At 40.3% G+C, this 15461-nt stretch overlaps 1 protein-coding gene across 10 annotated transcripts in view; it reads left to right on the top strand.

Moving 5' to 3' along the window:
- MCF2 (MCF.2 cell line derived transforming sequence) overlaps positions 1-15461 on the top strand; it is a 66054-nt gene that overhangs the window by 16181 nt on the left and 34412 nt on the right. For 5 of the 10 annotated variants that reach the window (XM_028165022.2, XM_057539147.1, XM_057539145.1 and 2 more), the window contains 6 exons: positions 2585-2704; positions 4976-5167; positions 6783-6974; positions 8660-8831; positions 10336-10383; positions 13147-13184. In XM_028165022.2, the coding sequence (XP_028020823.2) occupies positions 2585-2704; positions 4976-5167; positions 6783-6974; positions 8660-8831; positions 10336-10383; positions 13147-13184 (762 nt within the window). The remainder of the gene's footprint in view (positions 1-2584; positions 2705-4975; positions 5168-6782; positions 6975-8659; positions 8832-10335; positions 10384-13146; positions 13185-15461) is intronic. The other 5 variants (XM_057539148.1, XM_057539143.1, XM_057539150.1 and 2 more) reach the window with 2 other exon arrangements.

Genomic DNA, 15461 nt, shown 5'->3' with positions numbered 1-15461 from the left:
GCAAGTGTGAGTGAACCTTGACTTAGAATGAAGAAAACAGCTACGAAAATGCCAAGACTTCTACTTATCTGGGTTAAACTCATTTCTTATGAGAAAGCATTTAAGTGCTAACATAGATGACAGGGATAAAGTTGCTATCTACACTGATGTTTGATATTCAAATTTATTTTAGATACAAAATGCTTTCAGCCTATGGGATAACTTTCCAAGGAAATAATGCCAAATTCCTTCATGATTTTTAAAATACCATATATCTATGCTGACCATATTTAATATAATCTAACGAAACATTTTTTTCTGATCCAGCAATTTATTTTCTATGAAAAGCCTGATGTATGAAATTAAATCATGTTTAATTATACATTATTTAAAAGGTTATAAGTATATTCTAGTTCCATCCTTCTGAAAAATCCATCCCATATGGATTTATTTTCTTCTTTTCTTTAATAGTCAGCATCCAAGCTTCTCCCAGTCTCTGTCATAGTATTTTCCCAAGGGTCCAAGGAAAACTCACTTCTCTCTCTTGCACGTGGTCAGCTTGTTTCTACCCATGAGTGGCTGACTCGTCTGGCAGAATCAGTTGGGGGAGGGGCACTGCATTCTGGACTCAGGGCTCAGTTACTACCAGCCTTTTCCCTCCAGTGATTCAGATTTTGAAGTGCTGTGCTCTCCATGAAACCTTTCTTAAAGACAGAATAGGTCAAATTGCTCTTGGGCCTTCCAGATTATTTGTGTCCGTCCCTCCTCCCCAACCAAACACATGCAAAAACAGCACTTTTCCTGAATAGACCCATTGCGCCTCTACTTATATGTTAATTTGCCTCCAGGTTAAATTCTTGTCCCGTGGTTATAGTCTGTTTCATGAAGTCATTGTTGCCTCTGATCAGTATTGCTGTTGTTTGTCTTGGATTGTAATCTCACTGACACGATCTGTCTCTCATAGTGACATGCAGATGGATTCTGGATATTTAGGAATTAACTAAATAAAGGCTTATTTGGCAATTCAAACTTACAAGAAAAAATTGAATATTCTCAAACTTGAGATACTCTTGAACATACAGAATAGGAATATTTTCTTGCATAATCACAGTACAGCGATCAAATTTTGTACATTTACGAATAATGCAGTAGCTTTCTAATTATCTGCCATCAGTATTCGGATTTTGTCAATTGACTCAATCATGCCATTTATATCATTTTCCCCCCTCAGCACAGGATCCAGTCTAGAGGGTCGGGTATTGCATTAAGTTGTCATGTGTCTTTAGTCTCCTTTAATCTGTAACATTTCCATAGCCTTTCTTTGTCTTTTATGACACTGACATTTTGGAAAAATACAGTCATTTTTTAAATAAAATATTCACCATTTTGAGTTTGTCTGACATTGTCTCATGATTAGATTAATCTCCACATGACCAGCAAGAATACTGCATAAGTGATGTTTCCTTTGGGGGGGTATCACATCTGCAGGTAGATTAGGTCCATCTGCCCCTCATTGTTGGTAAGGGTTTTGATCACCCCGTCAGAGTGTTGTTGAATTTCTCCAGAGTATAGTTACTTTTTTCCCTCTTGCAACTAGTAGACAGTATGTGGGGAGAAAATTTAAAGCCATGCAAATATCTTGCTCCTCATCAAAAATTCCCCATCCAGTTTAGCTTCAAAGTATGATGGTTGTGAAATGCTGATTTTCATATCTCAGTGTAGGTATGTCATGGAGTTGTAACTGTTTCAAGCCCATCCATAGGAACAAGAGTACAAATCATTTTGAAGAAGCTAGGAAAATGTCTATCAAGAATGCTGTTTGGGGGAGTTCCCTGGCGGTCCAGCGGTTAGGACTCTGCGCTCTCACAGCTGAGGGCCCGGGTTCAATCCCTGGTTAGAGAACTAAGATCCCACAAGCTGTGCAGTGCAACCAAATAAATAAATAAACAAATAAAGGGGGGTTTTCAAAAAAAAAAAGAATGCTGTTTGGTGTTTATCTATTTATTGGGCTCATGGCTTCTAGTTTTTAATTCATTACTGTTCTTAACTGTTTTGGTGTTTCCACCTGACTGCTGTGTCCTTGTGACATGTCCAAACATTTTGATCACTTCTTTACTTCCTGGCATAAAGAGATGTTCCAAACTAATCTTATTCCTACTCTGCCTCAGCCCTGGAACCAGCCAATTTCCTGCAAAGCCCCGGTTTCTTTTTCTGGGAAATGATATTAAAGACCAAGATCTGGGTGCTAGGTGTGCTCATTGCTACTGAAGGGTCTTTGTTTCTAGAACCATTCACCATAGAGCTAGGGAATATATATGCATGTATATACACGTATATATACTTCCATACCTGTCCATATACACATGCCCTTACATGTACATAGTGATCTTTTATAAATCATCAGTACACACTGATGTCTAGCAGGTTAAATTTTAACAGATTAAATTGATTTCTGTGAATAAAATAACTGAAGACATTTTCCATATGTGCAATTTTTCCATATTGATGTTCTTAATTGCTAGCATTTACTACAAAACTTGATTATTAAGGGAAAATGCTTAATAATCTATATGCTTTTAAGACTTTTTCTCCCCCTTATTTTTAGCTCGTGAGTGAAGCTGAACTTCTTTTAAACCAACAAGCAGAGTTGGCAGATGTAACAGGGAATATAGCTCAAGTAAAACAAAAAATTAAAAAGTTGGAAAACTTAGATGAAAATTCTCAGGTAAGATTACATTTTAGATGTTCTCTATATTTATGGAGTATAATAGTCACATTTTGATGTTTTTTAGTAATATAAACCCTTATTATAATTAATCTCTCATAGCAACAATCTGTATAATTGGTTCAGTAATATTGGTCTATATTCTGTTTTGTTCAATGTGGGCCTGATTTGACTCTGCAGTTATGTTATGTAGTTGTAACTGTTTCAGGCCCACCAATAGGAACAAGAGCATAAATCGTTTTGAAAAAGCTAGAAAAATGTCTATCAAGAATGCTATTTGGTATTTGAAAATGATGGAAACATAACAACATAATTCCTTAAATAACTATCATTTGATATATGCAATTGAACCAAACATAGATTCATACAGATAGATCTACTTAGCCTTACCAGTTGTGTGACCTTGGGTAAGTCGATTTAAGTTTTCTAAGCCTCAGTGTCCTCATCTATACATTGGGGATGTGATGACCTACTTCTCAGAGTGATTGTGAGGATTTATTTAGATGCTGTAGATAAAACACTTAGCACAGGGCTTCCCTGGTGGTGCAGTGGTTGAGAATCCGCCTGCCAATGCAGGGGACGCGGGTTCAATCCCTGGTCCGGGAAGATCCCACATGCGCGGAGCAACTAAGACCGTGCGCCACAACTACTGAGCCTGTGCTCTAGAGCCCACGAGCCACAACTACTGAGCTCACACGCTGCAACTACTGAAGCCCGCGCGCCTAGAGCCCGTGCTCCACAACGAGAGAAGTCACCACAATGAGAAGCCTGCGCACCGCAACGAAGAGTAGCCCCCGCTCACCAGAGCTAGAGAAAGCCCCGCGCGTAGCAACAAAGACCCAACACGGCCAAAAATAAATAAATAAAATAAATAAATTTATTTTTAAAAAAAACAAAAAACACTTAGCACAGTACCTGGGATATATGGATATATAGTAAGTACCCACAAGAGCCAGCTATCATTGTTCTGCTGGTCTTAAAGCTTGGACTCATGGCTTTAATACTCAGCACATTCTAGCTTTGCTCTCCTGTCTCATATGTGAGAGCAAGGCCATTGTTTTTAAGGTGTGTTCTCAGCAAACAAATAGATTTATGGGTGTACCACAAGCATCTAAAAACCAAAATTGAGAGGCAGCAGTTGTGGTGCCCAGTTCTGAAATTGTGCTTGTAGATCTTTGTGATCATGGGGCAACTTACAAATCTTTATGGTGTAGGAGAAAGAGAAGGCAAACTGGCTTGCAAACTAGGGAGCTTTGAATTTTTTGTTTGGTTTGGTTTTGTTTGTTTTCATTTTGTTTTGTTTTGAATAATTTTTAGTTTTAATTGTGGTAAAAGACACACAACATAAAATTTACCATCTTCACCATTTTGAAGTGTACAGGTCATTGAGTGTATTCACGTTGTTGTATAACAGATCTCCAGAACTTTTCCATCTTGCACTATACTGGGTGGGGTTGGGGGGCGGTCAGTAGTTGATAGAGTAGAGGCTAGGCTGCTGAGATCCCTTTTGACAGGGAAACCCTGTGACGGTCACTTCATGTGTGTAAAGTACTCAGGTAGATGCCAACTAGACCGAATGGGATTTCCAAGACTGAAGTGATATGAAATCCCTTAGCTTTCACTTGGCTTTTGTGTACCTCATTTGATATATGTGGTTCTGTTCTAAATCTGTACATAGGGGCTTCCCTGGTGGCGCAGTGGTTGAGAATCTGCCTGCTAATGCAGGGGACACGGGTTCGAGCCCTGGTCTGGGAAGATCCCACATGCCGCGGAGCAACTGGGCCCGTGAGCCACAGCTACTGAGCCTGCGTACCTGGAGCCTATGCTCCGCAACAAGAGAGGCTACGATAGTGAGAGGCCCGCGCACTGTGATGAAGAGTGGCCCCCGCTTGCCGCAACTAGAGGAAGCCCTCGCACAGAAACGAAGACCCAACACAGCCAAAAAAATAAATAAATAAAATAAATAATAATTAAAGGTGCTAATAATTAAAAAAAAAAGTTTATATCTGTACATACCAGGAGGAACAAATCTAATCCACATTCTGGGCAGGCTGGTTAATTTTCTGTTTCTGTGACCAGAAGTGCATGAGCTTCTGATGACATCACTGCCATAGCTTTTTTTGCAGCCAGCAGAAGTATGACAACAAACTGTATATTTGGCAATATCTGTCTCTGGTTCAACCAATTATGCTTGTTTAATTACATTCTTTTCTCCCCCTCTATTCACACAGAGATCATGCAGTTTTTGTTTCCCTTCTTTCTTAAAATCAGGACCTGTTAGCAAAGGCCCAGTTCGTGATACTACATGGACACAGGCTCGCAGCAAGTCACCATTACGCCCTGGATTTGATCTGCCAGAGGTGCAATGAGCTACGTTACCTTTCTGATATTTTGGTGAATGAGATCAAAACCAAACGGATACAGCTCAGCAGGACCTTTAAAATGCATAAAATCCTCCAGCAGGTAGTGTCATGGGACATCGTGCATTTCTGAAAGAGAAGATACTTTTTTTTTTTTCCTGGGTCCTTCTCAGAGGCTATGGGGCTAAGGTCTGGTATAGCTTTGGAATTAAATTTATAAGAAGTCTGAAGGACTGAGTTTGATTATCCTTGTTTAATCTGTCTACTTTGCAATATTCAGAGCAGGTCCAGTATTGTACGAATTTTGGCCTCTGTTCTGAATATTGACATGGTGGTGGCAGTGGCTTCCTCTGTATTTTCGGTCCATCTCTGTAGCCTCTGCCCTGGCGATAGTTTGCAATCAGAACACTTGAAAAAGCCCTGGGGGCATTTTGCTAAAGCCTGACACTCATTCCACATTTCATAGTTACAGCAATAACAAACAGTGATTGAAAACTATTCCTCCATGGCTTGTGGGTCTGACCCCTTTGATGATTAGGCGGTGAAGAGAAGTTGTGATCGTGGCAGTGGAATGTAAAATAGGGGTATCACTTATAGGCATCGGATCTGAATGTGAGCATTCTAATCTGTACATCTCCTTCTCTGGCAAGGAAACTTTTATCCTTGTCCTTGGCAATCATTATGCATTTATATTACACTTGATATTTTGCAAGGAGTTTCATATTTCAATTATTGATTTTGGGAAAATAGCGTGCAGCTGAAGTGCTGGTGTTGAGAGAATGGTCAGACACCTGCTGCAGAATGAATTCCTCATTATGAAATGAGTGCAGCACTTCCCAAACTTGGCTGTGTGTCAGAAATACCTGTGGAGACAGAGACTTGTGGTTGCCAAGGCGGAGGGGGGGGTGAGGGAGGGATGGAGTGGAAGTTTCAGATTAGCAGATGCAAACTATTACATATAGGATGGATAAACAACAAGGCCCTACTGTATAGCACACGGAACTATATTCAGTATCCCGTAATAAACCATAATGGAAAAGAATATGAAAAAGAATGTATGTATATGTATAACTGAATCACTTTGCTGTACAGCAAAAATTAACACAACATTGTAAATCAACTATACTTCAATTAAAAAAAAAGAAGGGACCTCCCTGGTGGTGCAGTGGTTAAGAATCCACCTGCCAATGCAGGGGACACAGGTTCGAGCCCGCAGGGGACAAGGGTTCGAGCCCTGGTCCGGGAAGATCCCACATGCAGCGGAGCAACTAAGCCTGTGCACCACAACTACTGAGCCCGCATGCCACAGCTACTGAAGCCCACATGCCTAGAGGCCGTGCTGTGCAACAAGAGAGGTCACTGCAATGAGAAGCCCACGCACCGTAACGAAAAAGAGCAGCCCCCGCTCGCCGCAACCAGAGAAAGCCCGCGCACAGCAACGAAGACAACACAGCCAAAAATAAACAAATAAATAAATTAAAAAAAAAAAAAAAAAGAAGTACCTGTGGAATGCTGTACAAATATAAATGCCTGGCTTACAGCCCAGAGCTACTGAATCAGAATTTCTGGGGGTAGAAACCAGATATCTTTTTTTTTTAACAGCTCTGAAAACAACTCTGATTCACAGAAGCCAGAGCTGATAAACACTCTCCTAAGGGACAAACATATTTCTTCTTTATTCATTCATGGTTTGTGCATGTGTGTGATTTGCTCACCAGGCTCGCCAGTGCTGTGATGAAGGAGAGTGCCTTCTGGCTAATCAAGAAATAAATAAGTTTCATTCTAAAAAAGATGCTCAGAAAGCCCTCCAAGACATCGAAAATTTTCTTGAAATGGCTCTACCCTTTATAAATTATGATCCTGAAACCCTGCAGTATGAATTTGATGTGATTTTATCCCCTGAACTGAAGGTAAGAGGCTTTTGGGGGCAAGTAAACAAACTTTAAAAAACTATAATTGCATTAGTGTTGATAAGAGTTTTACTGCTTCACAGGTAACTTTATATCACATTGCAATTACACAGTTCTCTTAAGGATTAGGGGTTATATCAGAGCCACTGTTAGGCGTCAAAGAATTCAAAGGCTTATGTTTACCTTATAATGAAGAGTAATTTCCTTTCTGAGCTCTGACTGCAGTATTTTTAATTTTTTAATTTATTGTTGTTTTTTTTTAATTTATTTATTTATCTATCTATTTTGGCTGCGTTGGGTCTTCGTTGCTGCGCGCTGGCTTTCTCTAGTTGTGGCGAGCAGGGGCTACTCTTTGTTGCAGTGAGCGGGCTTCTCATTGCAGTGGCCTCTCTTGTTGCGGAACATGGGCTCTAGGCACATGGGCTTCAGTAGTTGTGGCACGTGGGCTCAGTAGTTTTGGCACACAGACCCTAGAGCGCAGGCTCAATAGTTGTGGCGCACGGGCCCAGCTGCTCCGCGGCATGTGGGACCCTCCCGGACCAGGGCTCGAACCTGTGTCCCCCTGCACTGGCAGGCGGAGTCCCAACCACTGTGCCACCAGGGAAGTCCCTAATTTATTGTTTATTTATTTATTTTTTTTGGCCACACCGCGCGGCACGCAGGATCTTAGTTCCCCGACCAGGGATCGAACCCGTGCCCCCTGCAATGCAAGCGCAGAGTCTTAACCACTGGACTGCCAGGGAAGTCCCATGACTGCCTTATTTTTAAACTCTTTTCACATACTAGGAGCTCTCACATACATTTTCTTGTGCATCCTTGGACTAAGGCCCAAAACTGTCCTAGAATATTGGACCCATATCAAGAACACTCTACCCAAAACATCTTTCCTTTGTGCTGCAGTGACCACCAGCAGTAGCTCTGGGGACACAGATCTGGCTTTCCTACTAAGTTTGAGGATGAAGAGATGAGGGAAGGATCTGGGTCTTCTTGGGGAATGGGGAGCAGCGGAGGCTGGTGTTGGCAGGGGGAGAGAGCTATAGGTTAGTTCAGCACCACCCTGTTGGCAGCTGCCATGAAGCCCTGTCTCCACATTGTGGATAAGAGCATTTGTGATGCTATTTGCTGCTAAAATGTCTCATTGACTCTTAAGTTTGGAGCAGTATCTAAATCCATTCTTAGCTGCAGATCTGAGGGGAATGCCCCAGAAGATCAGAAACATGGCGATACCCAAGTGATTCTCTAGCTGCCTCAAATCATCAGTGGCTCTGAGGAGCCTTTTACAACATGGTGAACTATAGAATGTCCTGCAGGCTGAAATATAACAAAGTACCGTGATAACGCTTAACTTGGTGGCTTTCTCGTACTAAACACGCCTTCTTTTCAGGCCTTGATCCCCTTTCAGCCAATGAAGGGTAAATCACTTTATGCAGTGACCTATTTCATGACTGCTTGATAAATTTCTTCTTCAAGTTGTTTTGGCTGAGACCTTCTGGTTTTATAACCATGTGAAATAATGCATTAATCTGTTTCCCATTACTTTCCTAAATTTCTTCCAGTTATATATTAAACTCTATATTAATTTTTTTTTCTATATTAATTCTTTATCTGAGTCTGAGAAATGTAATAGGATTTGTAATGACCCCCATTTCAGAAACTATTTCATAGAATTTTTATGCAACCTGCAGGCTCAAATGCAGACCATACAACTCAAGCTTGAAAACATCCGAAGTATATTTGAGAACCAACAAGCCGGTTTCAGAAACCTGACTGATAAGCATGTGAGGCCAATTCCATTTGTAGTACCTGCTTCTGACAGTTTGATCAGATCTAGAGAACCATTTTTTTCACCTAAACAAGGTAGAGTATCTTACATTCCCCTTTTCTATCTCTTCTTTCCCTGCTATTGTTTACTTTGTTACTCTTGATGTAAATGCTGAACTCATTCTTCAGTCCCGAGAAACTGAAATTTTATTTTTAGCGTCCTTGGTCATGTACAAATTATATTGCACAAGGCAGGAGTTGTGATAGAGATTATCGTACAATAATTAAACATAGTAGTAGTATAGTATAGTACAGGATGATGAACATCTGGACGGAATTGCCCAGTCTTGCAATGAATATGAACATTATACTAGCATCAAACTCACCCTTTTCTTCAGCAGGTGGAGGAAAGCATATGAAACTGGTATATACACGCATACATTTACCACTTCTTGGGATAAACTATTACTTGGTTCTTATAAGCTTCTAGTAAGTGAATGATAAGATAGATAGGTAATTGAATGAATTGCCTTTTCTAATAGGCACAGGTAAATTGAATAGTTTCACTGGTAATTAACTGTTACAAAGCTCATTTACTCACTTTAATCTTTGTAGACTAGTGTTAAACATGTAATATCCATTTCTGTTTTCTACGTTCTATGGGATAAAAGAATTATCCTCACTGTGGTGTTGAGCTACTTTGGAAATAAGATGACTATTGCCCCAAGGTTTTTCTTGAGCTGCCTCTGGGGCCTCTTAGGGGAAAGAAATTTGGCCTTTGGGGCCCTAAGTTAGTTGAGAGGGTGAACATGGGACTAAATTCGGTCTCTTTGATCTGAGAGAATCAGAGACTTCATTAATGATGGGAACTGCTTTGAAAATCAGAGAAAGCCTGAGCCAGGCATAATGAATATAAAAATCCAGCTCAGCCCCAGCATGGATCAGATTAAAACGAGGTGATGAAAGCAGATAGCTAGGCTAAGATGATAAAAGTTATATAGTTAACAGTTATTAAATATAAAAATATACTCACAAGTAAAACCATGAACAATGCCATAAATAAATTATACTAAGAAGATACTGGGAAAAAGAATAAAAAGAACAAACAACCAATAGGGGATAAAAACCAACAGCTATGAGAATAAAAATAGAATAGGTTGATATTCCTAAACAGAAGACAGAGCTCAGATTTCTGGCTCCATTCATGGGTTATGTGACCTTGGGCAGTTCACTTAATCTCCTTTGTTGGTTTTGCCTTGGTTTCCTTGTCTGTAAAATAGGAACAATAATACCTACTGATTTCAAAGTGTTGTTGTGAAGACAAAGTGGAAAAAAATTGTAGGATATAAAAAAATACTCAATAAACTAGACTATTCTTTCCCTCATGACTAAGGCCTCTTGCTTTATGGTCTTCTAAAAGCTCAACTGCTCTGAGGGCGTTCCGAAAGCGGCATGCCTCGGGTTGAGGAACAGGGCTCTGAAAAGACTGCCCAAGGCCCACTCAAGGCCTTAGTCACTAAAAGTACATTTTGTTTTGTGTTGTTTCATTTTTTTTCTTTCTGATATTCTTATTTAATGGCGTTACACTTTCTTTCTGCAGTGGGAGTTGGATACTCTTTCTTTCAAGCATGTAAACTTTTTTCAAAAGGTACCCATCTTTATTACTTTTCATCAGTACATTTTCTGAGTTTGTGTACGTGTGAAAAACCAGTTTGGCATCTAAAACCAGCAGCAATTCATTCTTGCATTCTGCCTAGGATTAACTTTCTCCTTTTTTTCATAATAAGCATCCATTATTCTCTCAATACTAAACTTACCTTGGAAAATAACTATATAAAAAGTAGATTATTCCCTTTCATCAAATGACCACTCATAAGACGAAAACAGGAAAAACAATTGGCCATGTTAAAATAAATCAAGCTTGCTTTCATTGTAGAGACTCTCTGTCGCCCAGAATAAAACTATTTGTTGGGAGTAGCTTGAATTTGCCTCGGTTTAGAACTGCCTAATGTATTTATAAGGAAGAAGGCAGCTTACTGAATAAATGACATGGACGGATAAATGACTTTATCTGTTATCCATCATGGTTTCTAAATTAAATCAGAACATTATTTATGCTACAAACACTGTTCATTTTACCTAATTGGTCTGTGAGTAGTGGGGATTCTAACAATCAGTTCCAAATAATTCTTCAAGACTTTTAATTGCTAAGCCAAATATATAAGATTTGGTTAAAAAAAGATTTGGTCAAATCAAGGCATAAGTGTTAATTTTTTATAAAATAAGTCAAACTGTTTTTTTGTTGTTTTTGTTTGTTTATTTTCATTAATTTGCATCAAATAGAATCTTGTATCTAACACAGTGCCTGGCACCTAGCAAGATGTAGTAACTATTTGCTGAATTAACATTTCATACAGAGGGAAGTTATGGGAGAACATTGTGTGCGAGGGGTAAAATGTGGTTTGAGCTCCCAGATCTGTAGCTCTAGTCTAGATCTTTCTCCTAAACTTCAGAGTCTGCGTTTCCAATTTGCCTCCTTGAATTTCCTATCGGCAGCTCAGTCTCAGCGTACCCCAAAACTGATGCCATTTCTCCTGCTCCCCTTTCTCACTCATTCCCGACCTCTAATCAGTCCAGAAAATCCACTTGTTTCCATCTGCCCTGCTAGCCCTCACTGCCACTTCCGGAATCCAGCCTAACAACCATCTGTTGCCTTGGCAACTACAGCAGTCTCCCTGTTTCCCACTTTCTTTTCTTAAATGCCCCTAGTTGTCTTGCCTTTTGGACTTTACACCTACTGTTCTCTCCTACTCCGCCATCAGATTTCCTATCTCTAGGCCTCTTCCTTCAGGTAAGCTTTTCCTTCCTGCCTCTCCCTCCCCTGCACCCCAGTTCGGTCAGGTGTTCATGCTATGGCATAACAAGCCCCTCTTCATTTCTTCTCAGCTTTAGCGTCATTGCCTGTTTCCTGTCTCTCTTGCTAGACTATAAGCTCTGTAAGAGCAGGGACTGTGTGCAGTTCACGTTTGTATGCCCAGCACCAGACACAAAGCTTAGCAGAGAGTATAGGTGCTTAAGAATTATATATATATATATACATAGTCATATTGTTAAAAGAATGAATACATCTACCTTGCTTTTCAGAAAAAGATGCATTCTTCATAAATTGTGTATATATTCCTTTTTCACCTCTTAATGTATTTGCAAAGAATTAATTAGTAAAGCTAATAAGTAAAGCTCCCTAAGTTTCCTTTATAAGTATCTTTGGATGTCTGTATATCAAGTTTCTTTAAGGTGATGGGTATCAGTATTTACTGAGAAATTGATTTTATATGGTAATTGCCACTAAGTCTAATTTATATTTATCTATTTACACATATATCGTGTAAAGGTAAATATTCCCATATAGAATATATATTTAAGTAAATGAAAGTGAAGGATAAGATTTAGAGAACTTAACAACAGAGTCTTTCCCTGAGTGGGCCTTGTAATGGCTCCCACCGAGGAGGAAAGGACAAAAAGTCTATTCCTTCCAGCAGCCCTGAGAATTAGGAGCCTAAACGGCCTAGTCTTTGACTGGACCATGCCCTGGGCTGTGGAGGAACGTCTGGACTCCTTTCTTAATAATACAGGGGCTCACCCTTTGTAAACAAAACAGAAAGATTAAACAGAAAGAAAAAGAAAGATTACGTAGGAAGAACAGAAAGATGAAAGCTTGGAATTTTGATAAAGTATTTTTTTTGTTTTATTTGGTTTTCTTTTAGCATTTTAATGTGCTTCAGAAATGTTGTTTTATATAGTGGTTAGAAACACGGATTCTGATAGTAGACTATATGGATTTGGGTACCAATTCTGCTTCTTGGACAAGATATTAAGCTTAGTTACCTATAAAATGGGGATAGAAGTAGTACTTATTGCTTAGGGTCGATTTGAGGGTTAAAAAAGAAAATGCACATGTAGGGCTTAGAATAGTGCCTGGCATGTAGTAAGTGCCAAATAAATGTCAGAGGCTATAATTGTTAGTTAACTAACTTGAGATTTTTTTCCGAAATTCTTTTTGATTCAGTTAATCAGTGAGCTACGATCTGATTAAATGCTTATGTTATCAGAATGAACACTAAACCTGCAAATAATCATGGGTACTAACACCTAGCTTCGTGCTTGCTCGGCAATCCAGCAAATGTTTGATGAATGAGAGAATGGGTGAATACATAGCAAGATCATACTCTGTAAGAAGTTGAAATCATATAGATAAGTCTAACTAATCATCTGTTATGTATAGTGTGATTTAAAAATACTAATATAAACATGATGGAACATTAATGTCTCTCTAACACACATGCACGTATTTTTATGAAAAGTGTTGATTTTAATTCTCATTTGAAATTCTTCTTTCATATTTTTCTACCAGGGAGGAAGACTTGGAGACAAAATCAGAGCAACATAAAAGTAAATATCATTAATTAATTCAAAATTGGCCTTATTGCTGTAGTTGCAGAATTGGGATAGGGGCTAAAACCATATTTTTTCATTCACTAAACCAATATTGTGCATTTAAAAGCCGATTTCATCTAAAAGAAAAAGCTGCTGTTGCATTGTGTCTAATTGCAGTACTGGCATAGCCCCAGATATATGAGCAGTTTCTCAGGTCTTGGCTCAAGTTCAGAATAATTGCTGTAGAACATCTCACATAAGTTCCAGCTTCTCATTCCTGCCCCCACCTCAATTCACCTAAACAATTGTTGCATCTTCTTGCAAAAGGAGATTTCTTTCATAAGTGATTCCAGTCCTGCAAGTATGAAACATGGACAAAGGACAGATTCTAATGGACCATCCCCTGGGCTCAAAAAAGACATCTATTCATTTCTTGATAGATTTAAGATTCCTTTTCAGTTAGCCATGATATTCTAGTATCTGCAGAGAGTAGCCTCCTCAAAACTGCAGCACCCTACGTTTTCTTTGTGTGTTCTTTTTTTAAAATAATTAATTAATTAATTAATTAATTTTTGGCTGCATTGGGTCTTCGTTGCTGCGCGCGGGCTTTCTCTAGTTGCAGTGAGCAGGGGCTACTCTTCGTTGCGGTGCGCGGCCTTCTCACTGCGGTGGCTTCTCTTGTTGCTGAGCACGGGCTCTAGGCACGCAGGCTTCAGTAGCTGTAGCATGCGGGCTCAGTAGTTGTGAGTCGCGGGCTCTAGAGTGCAGGCTCAGTAGTTGTGACACATAGGCTTAGTTGCTCCGTGGAATGTGGGATCTTCCCGGACCAGGGCTCAAACCCGTGTCCCCTGCATTAGCAGGTGGATTCTTAACTACTGTGCCACCAGGGAATTCCCAAAGCACACCTTTTAAAGAGGGAGCATGTTAATGGTGGCTGACCATGGGCTTGACTCTGTTTCATCACTTACTACGTGACCTTGGCCCTGTTGCTAAACCTCTCTGAGCCTCAGTTTTCCCATCTGTAAGACGGGGATGGGGATCAGTGTGCCATCACTTGCTAAATTGCTGTGCGGATTAGATATAATGAGGTGTGTTGAGCACCTAAGACAGTGCCTGCTCAATATATAGAAAGCAGTCAATGAATGTTTGTTCCTTTCCACGTGTATCAGTAATAAGTAGGTCATATCGTGTGGAGATGCTTTTCAGGTGATAGATCCTGTACTTCATTTTCGGTTGTAGCTGTTAAGAAGTAACACTACATTTACTTGGGGGTTAGGCTTTTTGCAAGCTCAGCTGTCCAGTACAGCCAAGATCCCTGGAATATGCTTCCAAAGAGCAAATAACCATCACAAATCTCATGCAGTCGACTCAGTAGGGCAGTCCAAGTCCTGTGGAGTCTGCAAAATAAGGCAGCGGTTTAGGATCAAGGAGATCACTGACATGTGGCAGAGAGCAGAGATAAACAGGTCACAGCCATTTCAAGACACAATAGACAGTTTTGCACATCTTGTTGGCCTTGGAGTGTGTCATTAGATTTTATCATATCATTCATGTTCATGATGATGCCACTGAGTCTTTGGGAAAAGGGTCAGTGATACTGTGTGTCCTTGGTTAAAGAATTCAAGGATTCATGTAATATTTGCTATCCAGATTTCCATAAAAAAATCAGTAAGGTTAGGGACTTCCCTGGTGGTGCAGTGGCTAAGACTCCGAGCTCCCAATGCCGGGGGCCCGGGTTTGATATCTGGTCAGGGAGCTAGATCCCACATGCATGCTGCAACTACGAGTTTGCATGCCACAACTAAGGAGCCGGCGAGCCACAACTGAGGAGTCCACCTGCTGCAACCAAATAAATAAATAAATAAATATTTTTAAAAAATCAGTAAGATTAAAAAGCCATGTTGGGGGCTTCCCTGGTGGCGCAGTGGTTGAGAGTCTGCCTGCTAGTGCAGGGGACACGGGTTCGGGCCCTGGTCTGGGAGGATCCCACATGCCGCGGAGCGGCTGGGCCCGTGAGCCACAATTGCTGAGCCTGCGCGTCTGGAGCCTGTGCCCCGCGACGGGAGGGGCCGCGATAGAGAGAGGCCCGCGCACCGCGATGAAGAGCGGTCCCCGCGCCGCGATGAAGAGTGGCCCCCGCTTGCCGCGACTGGAGAAAGCCCTCGCACGAACCGAAGACCCAACACAGCCAAAAATAAATAAATAAATAAATAAATAAATAAAATTAAAAAAAAAAAAAAAGCCATGTTGGTTCTTCAATGAATAAACTTTAGTTATCTGGACAATCAACTT

Source organism: Balaenoptera acutorostrata, chromosome X (assembly GCF_949987535.1).
Source record: "Balaenoptera acutorostrata chromosome X, mBalAcu1.1, whole genome shotgun sequence".
NCBI lineage: Eukaryota > Metazoa > Chordata > Mammalia > Artiodactyla > Balaenopteridae > Balaenoptera > Balaenoptera acutorostrata.
The sequence above is the reverse complement of the archived record's forward strand: the minus strand, read 5'-3'. Positions and strand labels throughout refer to the sequence as shown.